Consider the following 15414-nt stretch of genomic DNA (forward strand, 5'->3'; position numbering starts at 1 on the left):
CGAGTCTGTTGTTAACAGACCTTTAAAATACAACAAAAATCTAAATCTAATTAAAAAAAAAAACAAAAAGTGCAAGCGCAAAGCCACAAATACGCATACACATACGAGCATACGGTTAATTAGTGGCAAATAGTAAAATTAACGATTTGTGAAAATCAGCAACGGATTCAACCGAAAACACCGATTGAGACACCAGCAGCAAATTGTGATTCGGTTTTTGCGGGGGGAGGGGGCGCAGTAGAGCAGCAGGTAAAAGTGGGAGCGGGAGCAAAATCAGCCTCACACCTTGCGTGGGCCCGAACCGTCGGCTGAACACGGCTGACACACAGAGAGACACACCTACGTAATGGCCAGCCAACTGGATGCCAATGTCAAGGACGATCTGAAAACGCAATTCGTAACGCGAGAGGGCACCTACCGATTGCTCACACTTTCCGAGTACTCGCGTCCCAATCGGGTGGGCTACAGTAGCAATCAAAGTTCGCCCCAGGTTCGCGTCTCCATTGTGACGCTTCCAAATCCGGCTCATGGCAGTAGCAATAGCAACAGGGTGTCCAATGAGCCGGCGGCGCCATCATCTCCAGCAACGACAACAACAACAACTGCAGCAGGAACCACAACAACAATATCAACAACGACAGGCGGTAATCGGACGCACTCCTCCAATGGCGGAGCAACTACTAGCACTCCAACAACAGCATCCACCAACACAACACCAACAACAACCACCTCGCCGGCAACAACAAGCAACGGGGGAGCTGGCGGCGATAGTAACTATAACAACAACAGCACAGTGGACGCCCGCCTGGGTGGCGGTATCTCCATGCACTCCATGATGAATGGCAGCGTAATCGACCAGAATGGCATGGCCACCAATCCAATAATAGGAGGCGATCGCATTTGCTTTAACTTTGGTCGCGATCTCTATGTCTATGCATTTCGTGGAGCCAAAAAGGTGAGATCACAGAGCTCCCCTGAACACGAAAACTAATTTGCATAGTTCTCCATTTGTATCTTATCAGTTTGTGACGTGGCATTGCCAAAAGAAACGGTCACACACACACACAAACACACATCCCAAGGCGAAAATCTTCCAGTAAGGTTTATCACGCCAATGCGCAGATAAGGCGACAATTGCAGCAGAAGATTGCATATTGTGATTTGGGGATTACGGATGGCAAGGAGGGCGCGGGGCTATGTCCAATAATTGACACAAGTGGTTGGGGAGGGAAGAGGCCTGTTTCACGTATCCATCTCCCTTTTTTGTTCCCCACGCTCCCTTCAATTGCCTAATTTGTTGATCAAAACGCTTGTGTGTAGCTTCTATTTCAATGTTTATTCCACTTGAAGGCAAGCACCAGCTATTGGATCATTTTGTATACCCTAACCAGGTGTAGTCATTGCACTCAATGCATTATTAGAAATTTCGATGTAATTTTATACAGTAAACAATCTTTTAAGCTGATAGCAAGAAAATATTATACACTATGAAGGATTAAGGAAGATTGAGAAATGTCCAAAAATATATATTTAACTTTGATTTCAGAACAATGATTAAGAGATTTTAGAATTTAGAATGATTAAGAGAATTTAGAGCTTTGTCAACTTGACTTATTGTCTATTACACTTTTAGTCTCGTTTAGACTGTCCAAACATTAGAGAGACTCTTATAAATATTTCTACAACCATATCGAATTCTTATCGGTTTTTTGCCTTCCACTTCCATACCAACAAATCAGTTTCTTATATTACATTTACATATATAAATAAACATTTTCTCCTATCATCTATAAGTTTCTCTATGAACGATATTAGTTCTCTGGAGCCATCATTTCCGCGCACTGAGAAAACTTTGAGCAACTGGCAGGTGGCAGGTGTGTCCGTTGTTTCATTAGAAATCATTCAGTTTCAAAAATATTTCTTTTTAATAGAGTATTTAACTTGCGACTAGAATATGAAACATTCATCAGTTTAATGTTATGTAGCAGCAGCAGCTGTTTCTAATTTCTTTGGCATTGTCTATTTGCAACAGCTTGAGCTGAAATGTTTGCCGCTTGGCTCTGGACCCAGATCGATTCTAATCTATTCTTTTTTTTTTGTCACCTCGTTTCGAAAACAAGCCGTTAATTTTCATATATGTAGAGTCCGCTGACACAATGTGTTAATTATTCTTCCTGTTTATCATTCAAGTGTGTGTGGGTGTGTGTGTATGTCTTTCAGCAATAGTAAGAGCAATCACACTCCCAAGACGATAGAAACCTGTAGATAATAATGATAGTAATTCATTCACAGGGCACCGAGATGAGCAAACCGATCGATAAAAAGTTCTACAAGGGAACAAATCCTAGCTGTCATGATTTTAATGCGAATGCAGCAACACCAACAGGTGCACCACTTTTGGTTGGCTTCACAACGGGACAAATACAATTGGTTTCCCCACAGGCGGGACCACGGGAGCTACGCAAACTTTTCAACGAGGAGGTGAGAGCAAAAGCATAAATCCTTTTAAAGGAAACCCAACTAAAATGCATTTCATTTTTCATTTCGCAGCGTCTCATTGACAAGACCAAAGTGACCTGCCTGAAATGGCTACCAAATTCGCCACATTTATTTCTCGCCTCGCACGCCTCGGGTCATTTGTATCTGTACAATGAGGAACTGCCGTGCGCTGCCACTGCGCCCAGCTATCAACCATTCAAAATGGGCGATGGCTACACGATACTCACCTGCAAATCAAAGTCCACACGCAACCCGCTCTACAAATGGGTTTTTAGCACCGACAATTGCTGCATTAACGAATTCTGCTTCTCGCCATGCGGCTCCCATTTGGCTGTGGTCTCTCAGGATGGCTTCCTGCGTGTCTTTCTGTATGACACCATGGAGCTATTGGGCATAGCACGTTCCTATTTCGGTGGCTTCCTCTGCGTCTGCTGGTCGCCCGATGGTAAATACATTGTTGTGGGTGGCGAGGATGATCTAGTGACTGTGTGGTCACTGCAGGAGCGCCGTGTGGTGGCTCGCGGCCAGGGCCATCGCTCATGGGTTTCGGTGGTGGCTTTTGATCCATATACCACCTCATATACGAATTGGGATGGCGGTGACTTCAGCGATGATGAGAATCAGTTGAATGAGTATACGGCCTCGCGGGAAGCACGCTTCTCGGGCGACTCTACGGCAAATGGCGGATTCGAGGGATTTGATAAGAACTCCACGCCTCTACATGGTACGGCCAGGGCACGTCCGCATTCAGCCTCATTTCGATCCGATGCTTCGTCGGCGGCGCTGGCGCCTGATAAGCTCGCCATTAGTTATCGACTGGGTTCGGTTAGCCAAGACACACAGATCTGCCTATGGGATATTACAGAAGATGTACTCAGACATCCGTTGGCCCTGCGTCAGCGGGTGAACAGCACCCAATTAAATGGCGGTATTGATGCCGATGGCATTAAGCTGATACGTCCCGTGGCTATGGGTCAGGCTAGACAACGAGCGGATTCTGGCAGCTGTAGTCCCAGTAGAGAGGCAGCTGGTGGTAATGGTGCTGGTGGTGGGGCTACGGAGCACAGTAATAGTAGCTCCAGTAAGTTCTCCACAGCCAACTGCACAATTTCCTCTCAATCCTCAACACCACCCGATGACTGTGAAACGGATGGCGCTACACCGTCTTCGATTGGACCAACTCCAGCAGCAGCAGCAGCAGGAGCGAATGCATCCAAGTCCCATACAACTCGAGGGCATGGCACGAGCAATTCTATTAAATTTCCTAATTGCATCAGTACCACCAAATCGGACAGCATTGATGGACAACAGCAACAACAGCGATCATCATATACCACATCCGGCTATAATAGCAAGACTTCCAATAGCTCGACCAAGTCCTCAAATTCTGGAAGCGGTGGCGGTTTTAGCGCCTTTAATAGTCTAACCCAGCGTCTGTCTAACTTTAGTTTCCTGAATAACTCGGATAAAAAGTCATCGACTCTGAACTTTGAAGGAAGCGTTAGCTCCTCTACTTCACATCGCCAGCACCGCAAGGCCATGAGCATGCTGAAGAGTTACCAACAGCATAATAATCACAGCAATAGTAACAACAGCAGCTCCTCGAATTTTGGCAATTCCAGCACGTTGGAATCATCGACATCGGGCACGGGTACAGCTTTAATTGGCAGCAGCTCAACGGCCCATAGCTTTGGTTCTCTTAAGCTGGGCAAATCCACGCATAACTCCACCAGTGTTAGCAGCTTTGATCCTATGAAATTAATTGGCACACCCGCCTGTCCGCGTTTCGATGAGTGTCCGCTTCTGGAGCCGCTTATCTGCAAGAAAATAGCCCATGAGCGTCTATCGGCCTTAATATTTCGTGAAGATTGCTTTCTTACAGCATGTCAGGATGGATTTATCTATACATGGGCAAGGCCGGGCCATGCAACAGTGAGTGGCAAATACTTTGACAAACAAAAGTAATGCATAAACTTTCATTGCATATTTCAGCATGCAACTCAACACTTGTCGCCCAGTCAAACAGCGCCTCCCGGTGGCACGGTTATTTAGTTTAATAAAATAGACATGGTCAACTATCAGCGTAATCTTGTCAAGCAGCAGCAGCAGCTGTATCTCGCGGATGTGGATGCATGCAGTGTCGGTGATCTAGGTTAAAGCTAGGCGATTCATTTCGATAATACAATATTTTTTGAATAGACAGAGTTTTAAATGGTTTTTTATGTTGCATATTTTGTATTCCAAATGTTAGCCTAAATGAGTTTAAAAACAAAACACACACACACAACACAACTACACGTATATATAGTATATATATACATTGATACATAAATTATATATACAATATATAGATATGTAAAACATACCTACGATTTATATGAAAAATGCAACAGAACAAAAATATACAATTATTTAAATGTATTTACATATATGTATGTATAAATATGTATGTATATAAGTACACATATATATACTTATATGTACATATATGTTTATATATGGCAGGTTTTTATCACACGCAATAAGTCTCTATTGAAAATCCATGGGCTTTAACGATAAAGGAACCTTTGATGAAATATCTTTTTTAAAATTTTGTGATTTGTTGGATTTCAATTCGATTAGCATTGCAAAACGAATCATTAAAAAGCATCATAGAGCGAGCCAATTGTCTGTAAATCAATCAAAATGATTGGATTTTGGTGGATTTTTTTCCAAACTGGAAGAACAAATTGGATACTTTTACAATTCTAATACATTTTAGAATGCGAACTCTTGATATTCAATCAGTTTGAGAAAACAGAAAGCCTCTCACCTAAAACAAGAGAATTCTCTGATTGGCTTGAGTTTAGTCTTTAGTTGTGTCCCCATGATTTTTGAATATTGCCCTATTTCGTATGATAATAAACGGCGATACATATGTATATATAAGAATCGGTATATGTATAAATACGTTTATATAGCTATATTTAAATTTATATTATTAGTTGTAAAGGTATTATTTTTTTAGTACGTGAAATTTGTTGAAAACAAATCAAAGCAAAGCATGTTTATAACTATTTACTAAGCGCTAGCCTAACCCAGAAACACACACACGAAAAATAATAAAAAAAAAACACACACATAGCATATAAACTGAATAGTAGTAATGAATAAATAAATATGCTAAATCAAACTCACATAGACACGCAGACATTCAAACACACCCACAATAATGGAAGCAAAGCTAGCGTATTCTATCCAACATCCTGTGTGCTATTTAATGATTTGCAACTTTTGACCCCCCCCCCCCCCAGAATAAAATAAAATTTAACGAAGTATCAACTAAACCACTATGTAATTAGTATGCGAAACTAATCTAAATGTAGGAACTGTTATGATTATTATTATTATATTATTATTATTACGATTATTACGATGGATTATTATTATTATTATTATGCCTATGATTTCATGAAACAAATTAAATTTAATGCAAATACACAGGAAAATCGAAATTGAGCAGAAACTAAATAAAACCAACAGGCATGCATATATTTTATAAAATTGATTAGAACGATGTGAAAAACAAGAAACGGAAAGGCGTTAGAACAAACAAATTTCAAAAAAAAAAAAAAATAAATAAAACGACAACAAATGAATAAAAAAAAAAAACCAACCAAGAAGTAAAAATTTCAATAAAAATTATATATAAAACCAAAAACGAAAGAAAATATTTTAAATAATATGACATTGGTTCTCTGTTCAAACTAAAAGTAAGTAAGTCGTCGAGACGAATCAATCTACCTTAAACTAAGTGAATTAACTACATATTTCAAATTCAAAGAACCAAAATTTCTCATTGGTATTTATTAGCATTTTTACTTTAAATTTACTCCAGTAAACGGGTTGCTAAAATGAGAGATGTTATATATATTTCTCAGAATACACAGAACATAGATCTTTATTGTGGTAATATGGAGTACTAATACAGTGAAACTCCCATAAAATGAAAGTATATCCTCTGCTCCGTTCGATTTTCTGTAGATTCCATGTTCCGAGTCCTTGATATGCATGATATATATCGTTTACTAAGTAAGTTCCTCATTTCTATATATTATCTTATCGCTGAAGCCAAAAGAAACCGTTGACATTAGCTGCATAGTCTGTTAGATTTATAGAATGTACCACGCCTAATGAACATCTGCATTATCATTAATATTGTATTTGTTTAGGTGCAAAACATAAAAAACTTGAACTCAGCACATTTTCATTTTGTTTGTATACCCTTTCATTTCCATTACCACGGTAGGACAAGTTTCCAGGGTTTTCCGATCCGATGCCACTATAACATGTGATGGCTTTTGAACCATAGGTTAAAAACTTTTCTTGTGTTGGTTAAGGTATCTCTAATTTGTTATGTAGTTTTAATTAGATCGAACTTTTGAAATAGTCAATTCAAATCCGCAAAGCGTGGAGAGTTTGCATCTTAACAAAATATAATATTCAAAGACTGCAAGGGTATACAATGTGTACTATAACTTCTCTAAGGATTTCAATGTCTGGTGAGGCTCTTTTAAATGTAGGATCCCTGTTTATCTTTCCTTAAGCGTGTCGGCAAATAATTCTTCAGCAAAAGCATCTAAGAATTTATAATAATTTATTGAAGGGCAGTTAAGAATCTTAAGTTCAAATTGATAACATTCTGCTCGCGGGCGGACCAAGAATGTGTGGGGTCAATATTCAAAAGATCTAAAAATATGAATTAACTAAGTTGGATTAATAATTTTTAAATGAATTTAGGTAACAAAGTTTGTTGGGAAATTTAAAGTTTCTTGCTATAGCAACTCAATTTTGGTTACTGATAGTCTTAAAAGCTTCTATTCATTTCATAATCCAAAATTTTTTAGTCCGCCCCTGAGAACATTAAGGCCTATATAAAGTAGACCAAGGAGTTGAAAAAATTCAGTTTAAATTCAATCGACATACATACGTGACAAATAAAAGACAAAAATGAAAGAACTACTTAAAGTAATTACACTATGCAACAAAATGAAGGGTATTAAAATCAAACCGCACCGGACCTTTTTCTGAAAGTACAAGTATTGAATAGCAAAACCCTATTTGGGTTTTTCAAAGTTAGCTCGTTTTTTTTTTTATAGCGAGTTGAAATTTTTCATTTTGGGGGTATTTTTTAGTTTGTCATATGATGTAAATATGACTTATATATCGATTTCTTCTTCATGCATTCGACCTAAATCATCCTTATTTATTGTAGAAATGTTGATAATGGCTAAATAAATTAATTTTATAAATGTTATATAACCCAAAATGACTTCTTCAGCTACAGTTCTAGAAAAAAATACAATTAAGCCCTTTTTTAAAGTAGTTATGGAAGTATTTTTAATTTATAACTATTTTTTTGTGAGAATAATAACACTGTGATAGTCGAAAAAAAAAGACATGGCAAAATTCGATGGTTTCACCCTATTTCGGGTCCTGCGAATCGAACTGCATCATTAGTTTTTTAAGTTATCACGATGGTTTCATACAAAATTTTTTCCGGAAGTTTTTCATCAAAGCCAGTTTTTCGAAAAGGATGTTTTTTTCATTTGCTTCTAACTTCTAAAATATTAATTTTTGTCACTGTTTTCGAAAGATCTTGATCAAATTTGGCAGATTTGTTTATGGGTGTAATAAACTCACAAATATTAAATTATGACAATAGCTCAGAAAATAATGAAGTTATTGAGAAAATAACTTTATGAACGCGGCTCGTCATGCTTATAAAGAATATATATACTTTATATGGTCGGAAATGCTTCCTTTTATGCGTTGTACACTTCTGACCAAAATAAATATACCATTTTTGCAAGGGTATAAAAATTCAATTTGATTAAATGGTTATATTATAAATCGTAAATTAGATAGGTCTGCCATTGAGCATAGTAAATTCTCACATTAGGATGCAGATTCGAATGGAAAATTTTCAATATTAGCAAAATGCGAGAAAGAAAACATAAAAAAAATTGGGTCAAGATTCGTTTTTTTACATTTTGTCCCAAAGCTCAGGAACGGACGCACTTAGAGGCTAAATGTCTTCCCAACATCTGTAGCTCTTTTAATTCTAAGAAACGTTGCTGAAGAAAGTTTGTAAAAAAAATTAATATTTTAGAAGTTAGAAGCAAATGAAAAAAACAACCTTTTCGAAAAACTGGCAACTTTGATGAAAAACTTCCGGAAAAAATTTTGTATGAAACCATCGTGATAACTTAAAAAACTAATGATGCAGTTCGATTCGCAGGACCCGAAATAATGTGAAACCATCGAATTTTGCCATGTCTTTTTTTTCGACTATCACAGTGTTATTATTCTCACAAAAAAATAGTTATAAATTAAAAATACTTCCATAACTACTCTAAAAAAGGGCTTAATTGTATTTTTTTCTAGAACTGTAGCTGAAAAAGTCATTTTGGGTTATATACCATTTATAAAATAATTTATTTAACCATTATCAACATTTCTACAATAAATAAGGATGATTTAGGTCGAATGCATGAAGAAGAAATCGATATATAAGTCATATTTACATCATATGACAAACTAAAAAATACCCCCAAAATGAAAAATTTCAACTCTCTATAAAAAAAAAAACGAGCTAACTTTGAAAAACCCAAATAGGGTTTTGCTATTCAATACTTGTACTTTCAGAAAAAAAAGGTCCGGTGCGGTTTGATTTTTGGTGTTGCACAGTGCTATATTTCCGTTTCTCCTTCAGGGATTAATGGCGGATCATGTAAACATCGATCCAACAAATCGGGTGAGTTTCAGCAACTTGAATTAAAATATGGTTAAATATTGTTTAAAACTTGTTCTAGAATGTTATTGTCTTTAACAAAGACAAGTGTATAAGCTATTGTTTAAATGAGGTGGGGCCCATTGTGAATGGGTTGATTCAGTTGAAGGATCGAGAAGTTAATGCTGAAATGATTAAGAAACTGAATATTCTGGAGGAGGAGGCGAAAAAGACTAGAGTGCAACTTTTAGAAAAGGACACTCAAATTAAAGCCAAGGATACTTTGCTCTTTGAAATGGTCGAGATCAATAAGCAACAACTTAATACAATAAATAATCTATCGGCACAAGTGGAAGAAAAAAATCTTCAAATAATTATATGCAAACAGCAAGAAAAGGACCTGCCATACTTGAGTCCATATATAGATCGTGTTGACCAGATGTAAATCAAAAATCTAACAGCATTCCAAGTCTCATACATATCGCCTTCACCGGATTGGATAGTGATTCAGACACGCATAGATGGAAGTGTGGACTTTGATCGGGATTGGATTGACTACAAGAATTGATTTGGTGATATAAATGGAAATTTTTTCATTGGTCTTGAGAAACTGCATCTATTGACCCAATCGAGGCAATATGAGTTATATATTCAAATGCGAGATGTTACTGGAACAACTAAATATGCTCGCTATGATAATTTTAATGTGGCTGGTGAAAAGGACTATTATAAAATTGTTTCGGTTGGAAAGTATTCAGGAACTGCCGGCGATTCTTTAACGCAGCATGTTGGCGATCTGTTTTCAACCAGAGATCAGGATAATGAATATCACACTTTTAATTGTGCACGTAATAAGCGTGGTGGATGGTGGTACCATGATTGTAACCATAGGTACACAAATCATAGAATAATAACAATGTAATAGAATAACTTAACTGATTTTCTTGCAGTAAATTAAGCGGATTGTATCATGCTGACGGGTTTAGTGCTAACCAAACTGGAATAGCTTGGGGATCTTGGAGTAATTGGAACTACACAATATCATTAACGTTTGCTCAAATGATGATACGACCGGCACAAACATAAAGTGAATTAATTGGAAAAATCGCAGATCACATTTGTTGTTAAAAAACTTGCAAGAATTTCAATAGAAATATAATAAATATCTTTTAAACTGTTCAAAATAATGATAAAATATAACAATTTATTAAACATTTTACCATTTACCTTTGACGCCAAAATAAATTTGGCTTTAATTGAAGTTTTTTTTTTATTTTTTATTTATATAAAAAGTAATCTGTATTAACAAAAATATGGGTTTACATTTCTCTCATGCATCTAAATTGATGATAAAGATTCACTATATTTGTTTATCGTTCTTCTAGTAACGTCAAACCATTATTATATGTAAACTATGTAAGAAAATTTAACATTTTGGAAATGATTTTACATTGGTGAGTAGCACAATTTTATAATTTCGATCGAGTTACTATATAAATGTTTTTTATAATATATCTAAATTGTTGTGGGCATCGCCAGATTTTCGGTCTCAACCAGATACAAATGCTTTGAGAGCCAAAAGGAAAACAAAGCCTGACCAATTATCACCATGAATAGGAAGTACAGCTTTCGTTTTTTACCACCGCTATAGTCAAACTGTTGCGGATTGCCATAAGGGTCGTAGTTAATTGCACCGCTGGGTGCAGCTGGCGTATTGTCATGCAAAAGCTTTGTCCTCAGTGTTCGTAGCAGGAAGAAGCCAAAGGCGAAGCTTGTATATGCTAAGGCCATATAGTAGCCTGATCGAAAGAACAGAGTGCTAAGCATTAGACTTGCCACAATGTTTAGATACTTGTAGCCGATAAATGCCAGCAGGTCCAAAGTCTTAAGGCTCGTCTTAATATTCATCACATACAGGGCAATGGAGTAGATGACCAATTCCAATACGCTGTAGGCCATGGCACTAGAGGCCTGAATGCCAAGTTGTTCCGGTGAAAAGCGTTTTTGCATGCCGAGCAAGAGTCCGGCTACGATTACATATGTAATGAAACCCATTGTGGGCAGATATAGATCGGGTGCATTAATGTCATAGCGTGGCTGCACTGGATGCTCCTGATCGTATTTTAGTGACCAGTCCTGCAAGTAAATATATAAATGATAGTATTTCTCTTATTTCTCAATCGATGCTACTCACCTTGTGTATGTATGGAAAGAAAAGAAGGCGTAGCTTCCTTCCCACATAGGCATTATCAACAGCAAAGTAATATTTTAGCTTGGAAACAGGCACCCATTTCTCGAATTGGTTTTCGACCAATTGTTTGCCTTGGTCGGCCAATTTTTGGCCATATTGCATGGCCATATCCTGCACAATAGGTTGTTGAAACATTGCAAACTGTGCTGGATATTGGCCAGGGGGAGCAGGTGCCGCGCCCTGTTGGGGTGGCGCATTGAATCCATAAGCAGGTGGAGCTGCTGGGCCCTGTGGCTGAGGTGGGTAACTATAATTTGGCTGTTGTTGCGGCTGCTGTTGAGGTGGAAGCTGGGACTGAACTCCATTAAACCCGTAGTTGTTCACTGGCGGAGCTGCAGCTGCGGCTCCATACATATTGGGGTCGAGCATTGTAGGCCCTGGCGCGGGTTGCGGCATATAGGTGGAAGGTCCCGGCATAGGAGCAGTTGGCCCCATAGCATTCATATCGCTGACCCTTTGTGGACGGCGGCTGCCACCTTGTGCTATAGGATGGGGATAAAAAGTTAAGGGATTAAAGGTGGGACATACATAGAGACAGCAAATTCAGTGACGTGGGAAAACGAAAAGTAAAACAAGCTACACACGCAGCAGACAAGATCACAAAACGCAACAGGGTCATAGTGTGTTAGTTAGTGTGAATCGGATTGAAAGAGGATGCAGGAAGGATCAGAAGGTAGCAACAAAATGAAACTCCGCTTCAAACCGTGTTCCAGACGGCGGCTTTGTGGTATACAGTGAAACCTCGATATAACGAATCTGAGGGGGATCGCAAAATTATTCGTTATATCTATTGATTCGCTATAGGTACTGAAATGTAAAACCTTAGTCCTTTCAAGGGACTTAACAAAAAATTCGTTATATTGGGTTTTTCGTTATAACGAAGTTCGTTATATCGAGGTTTCACTGTACTTGCGCTGCTTGTTTCCTTACAATTTTCCCACTTACGATTCCGCATACCCGCATTCGGATTGTAATTGAGGTTCATCTTTTTCTGCTTCTAATCTGAGGCCGCCGCTATGGTGTGTTTATAAATAAATAAGTAAAAATCCTTAATTTTGGTATGACACGTACCGTGAATTAGAGCTGGGAAATTATCGATGGAGTGTGTTAAATCGATATTTTCATCGTTTTTATCGAACGGAGCCACTGGACTCCCATCTCTAGACACACTTTTATCCAAATCCCACTATTATCGATAAATACCAGTGTTGCCAGACAACTAAAAGAAAAATCTAAATCAATGGATCTGGTAGCACTGAAAGAAGCCTCCAAAAATTAAAAATTTAATTAAACATTAAATTATTTCCATGGAGAACGCTTCGATTAAAAGAAGATCGCTTACATTGAGCACTCGTCTGCTCCAAAAGAGGCATAGTGGTAAGTGTTGAACTAGCTGCACATAAAGTATAATATCAAAATCCTGTTTTTTAGCTTCGCCCCAGAGTCGGAACCGACACGGTTGCGCAGTTCAGGATGTAAACACAGCAACAACAGCAAAAGAGGCATCAGGCTCTCCCTCATCTACAAGTTTCGTTGCAGATCATGTGGAGTGCACACCGCCGAATAAGAAAACCCTGAGCCTAGACGATAGTGTGGACTTCTCTCCTCGAATGGATATCAGCATGTCGCCCAGTTGCCTATTCTCACAGACAATGGTGACCGAGAGTCCCGATGTTGGCTGGCGCTGGAATCGTAATAATTCCACAACGGACAGTGGCTTCGATTCCAACGAATGTAGCCGACTAAAGGATCGGAGCAGACAGATGAGTATTAAGGGATGTGAGGACAGACGCAATCAGTTGGACAATGAACAGTGGCGAGCTCAGCAGAAGAGAAGTCGCATGCTGCTCAAGGAACGTTGCGACAAGCTACACAAACAACTGGAAGCACCGAAGCAATTGCCATCGGAACCGCTGGAGCCGCCAGTGCCACCACTCCAAGATCCAGCTCTAGCAGAGTTTCTTAATGATTCTGAAACGGATTTCTTTTTAATGGAGGCTTCAACACAGCTGGAATCGAAGCTGCAGAGCACACAGAAAACGCCCCCTAAACCTGACAAGGATAAAGAAAAGGAGAAGGAAAAACGGTCTTCATTCTATATGAAATTCTTTGAGGATGAAGACGAAAGTGAGGACTGGCTGGCTGCCATCGATGAAGCCATGCTTGAGGCCAGTCAGCCAAAGAAGCCGCGCACATCATTGCAACGGTACAAATCAATGCCGACAACAGAGGTGACTGCCATCACCACAACATCAGCTACTACAACGATTGCACCCGCTACGCTCAGCACGTCGGACACGCCGCGTATGAAGCGGCATGCCAGCTCGCATGCCCTATCTCCGGCCACATCATCTCACGGTAAGCATTTTGTCCCACTGTACTCTCCCCTTGCTTATTAAATTTTTGTTTTACACAGCGCGAGGCAAACTTTTTGGCAGCCGGAAATGAAACCCGATATGGTCACTTCCATAAAAGTTACTCCCACCGAGCAAATCATTTCATCTTCCCCATCTCTTTCCCGATTGTGATGAGCAAAATGTTAAGTTTTAAGTTTCGTTTTCCTTTCCTTAGTTTATGTTTTCGTTTCGTTCGCTTCCTTGACAATTTCTTTGTATACGAGTTTATGTTAATCGATTTCATGCAGCAGCTTTTAAGCTACTATGTAAATTTAAATTTAAGTCTAATTAAAAATTAATTGTAATTTAAAGGTGGCCCACGGCCTCTTCAAATAGCCAATTGCATTGTTTATATTCGCATCGCCTCGCGCATGCGACTGTCCATATGCTCGGCATTAGCGAGTTTTGAGGACAGAGGGTTTGCCCGCCCACATGGCTGAGTGGATATTAATGTAATTGCAAATGTAAATGTAAATGGCGGCCGGTGAACACTTTCAAGCACCTGATGTGAATTATTGCATAATATCTTAGAGTGCCACTTGGCATTTTTCAGATAATTGAGTAAGTTTGTGCCAAACTATGACATATAAGTAGATTATATGATAATATCTATTAATTATGCAAATACGTAGTTTATTTTATATTGATGTCCGATCGTGGTAACATAATAGCATACGATTTTCACTTCCACAAGAATGTTCAATTGAACGACGAGCAATTGGTCCTTTCCTTAACCCTTTATGTTTTATGGTATAGTAGATTAAAAAAACTAGTCTATGAATGCTCATTTATACAATATAAAATATGAGTTTTAATCTGACAAATTTAGGAGATTGAATTAATGTATAATATGTCTTTATTTTGAGTTTCTCAAAAAGTTAAAAAAGAAACGTATCAAAATTTGAAAACTGATCGAATAGTTTATTGAAAAATCATAATTTTGTTTGAAAGAATCGTATTAGTTAAGTATTAGCCGATCTTATTCTTATTAAAAAAAAACAAACAATTGGAATCTTACTATATATGTTATATAACTATTAAAACCAAGAGTTCGAAATACTTTTTGAAGCATGTTACTTTCTTGTGAAAAATCAAAATGTTAATTAGCTCTATGTATAAAAAAATTGGTTCAGAAAAGTAAAGTATATTTTTATGCGAAATGGCATAGACATTTTGAACTTATTTCATTAAATTTTTTATTTTTATATTATGTAGTTTTGATTGAGCGAGCAAAAAAATTAAATTCTCAATGAATAGTTAAAGCAATTCAAGTCTATTACTTAAAGATCTTTCTTAAAGCAGATTTTGATTTATACTAATGTTTTTTATCCATTTTAAAATGTTAAATCACAAAAGTTTATTAATATTGTACTTTAAATACTTATGTCAACCTGTTTTCAAATGGTGCCACAGCTGAAAGGCTTTGTGCTCTTATTGCCTATTTATTTATTTGGGGTTAAGGTCAAAGTTGATGCTCATTCGGGGTAGCATGTAAT

At 37.9% G+C, this 15414-nt stretch overlaps 4 protein-coding genes across 7 annotated transcripts; 3 read left to right on the forward strand and 1 right to left on the reverse strand.

The window, feature by feature from the left end:
• Nucleotides 1–19: 19 nt before the first annotated feature.
• Nucleotides 20–4704, forward strand: LOC6651463 (WD repeat-containing protein 20). The gene is made up of 4 exons (XM_023180829.2): nt 20–955; nt 2293–2481; nt 2551–4431; nt 4492–4704. Exons 1-4 carry the CDS (start codon nt 347–349, stop codon nt 4549–4551), a joined length of 2739 nt encoding a protein of 912 aa, XP_023036597.1. The 5' UTR covers nt 20–346; the 3' UTR covers nt 4552–4704.
• Nucleotides 4705–9130: 4426 nt separating this feature from the next.
• LOC124459741 lies at nt 9131–10434 on the forward strand. Its single transcript, XM_047009346.1, has 3 exons — nt 9131–9295; nt 9354–10162; nt 10222–10434. Exons 1-2 carry the CDS (start codon nt 9260–9262, stop codon nt 9714–9716), a joined length of 399 nt encoding a protein of 132 aa, XP_046865302.1. The 5' UTR covers nt 9131–9259; the 3' UTR covers nt 9717–10162; nt 10222–10434.
• A 93-nt stretch (nt 10435–10527) lies between these two features.
• On the reverse strand, nt 10528–12647 carry LOC6651465 (protein YIF1B-A). Of its 4 annotated transcripts, XM_047010431.1 has the most exons (4): nt 12594–12647; nt 12453–12536; nt 11466–12004; nt 10528–11407 (listed from the first exon to the last, which is right to left on the reverse strand). In XM_047010431.1, exons 2-4 carry the CDS (start codon nt 12505–12507, stop codon nt 10787–10789), a joined length of 1215 nt encoding a protein of 404 aa, XP_046866387.1. In that variant the 5' UTR covers nt 12508–12536; nt 12594–12647; the 3' UTR covers nt 10528–10786. The 4 variants fall into 4 exon arrangements, with proteins under 4 accessions (XP_046866387.1, XP_023036160.1, XP_023036159.1 ...); XM_023180392.2 differs by lacking the exon at nt 12594–12647 and having other exon boundaries at nt 12480–12581; XM_023180391.2 differs by lacking the exon at nt 12594–12647 and having other exon boundaries at nt 12468–12581.
• LOC6651466 lies at nt 12587–14253 on the forward strand. Its single transcript, XM_002073074.4, has 3 exons — nt 12587–12899; nt 12954–13880; nt 13939–14253. The coding sequence occupies exons 1-3, from the start codon at nt 12830–12832 to the stop codon at nt 13968–13970; spliced, it is 1029 nt and encodes a 342-aa protein (XP_002073110.1). The 5' UTR covers nt 12587–12829; the 3' UTR covers nt 13971–14253.
• Nucleotides 14254–15414: the final 1161 nt, after the last annotated feature.

The sequence above is a fragment of the Drosophila willistoni genome, chromosome 3R (genome assembly GCF_018902025.1).
Source record: "Drosophila willistoni isolate 14030-0811.24 chromosome 3R, UCI_dwil_1.1, whole genome shotgun sequence".
NCBI classification, from domain to species: Eukaryota; Metazoa; Arthropoda; class Insecta; order Diptera; family Drosophilidae; genus Drosophila; species Drosophila willistoni.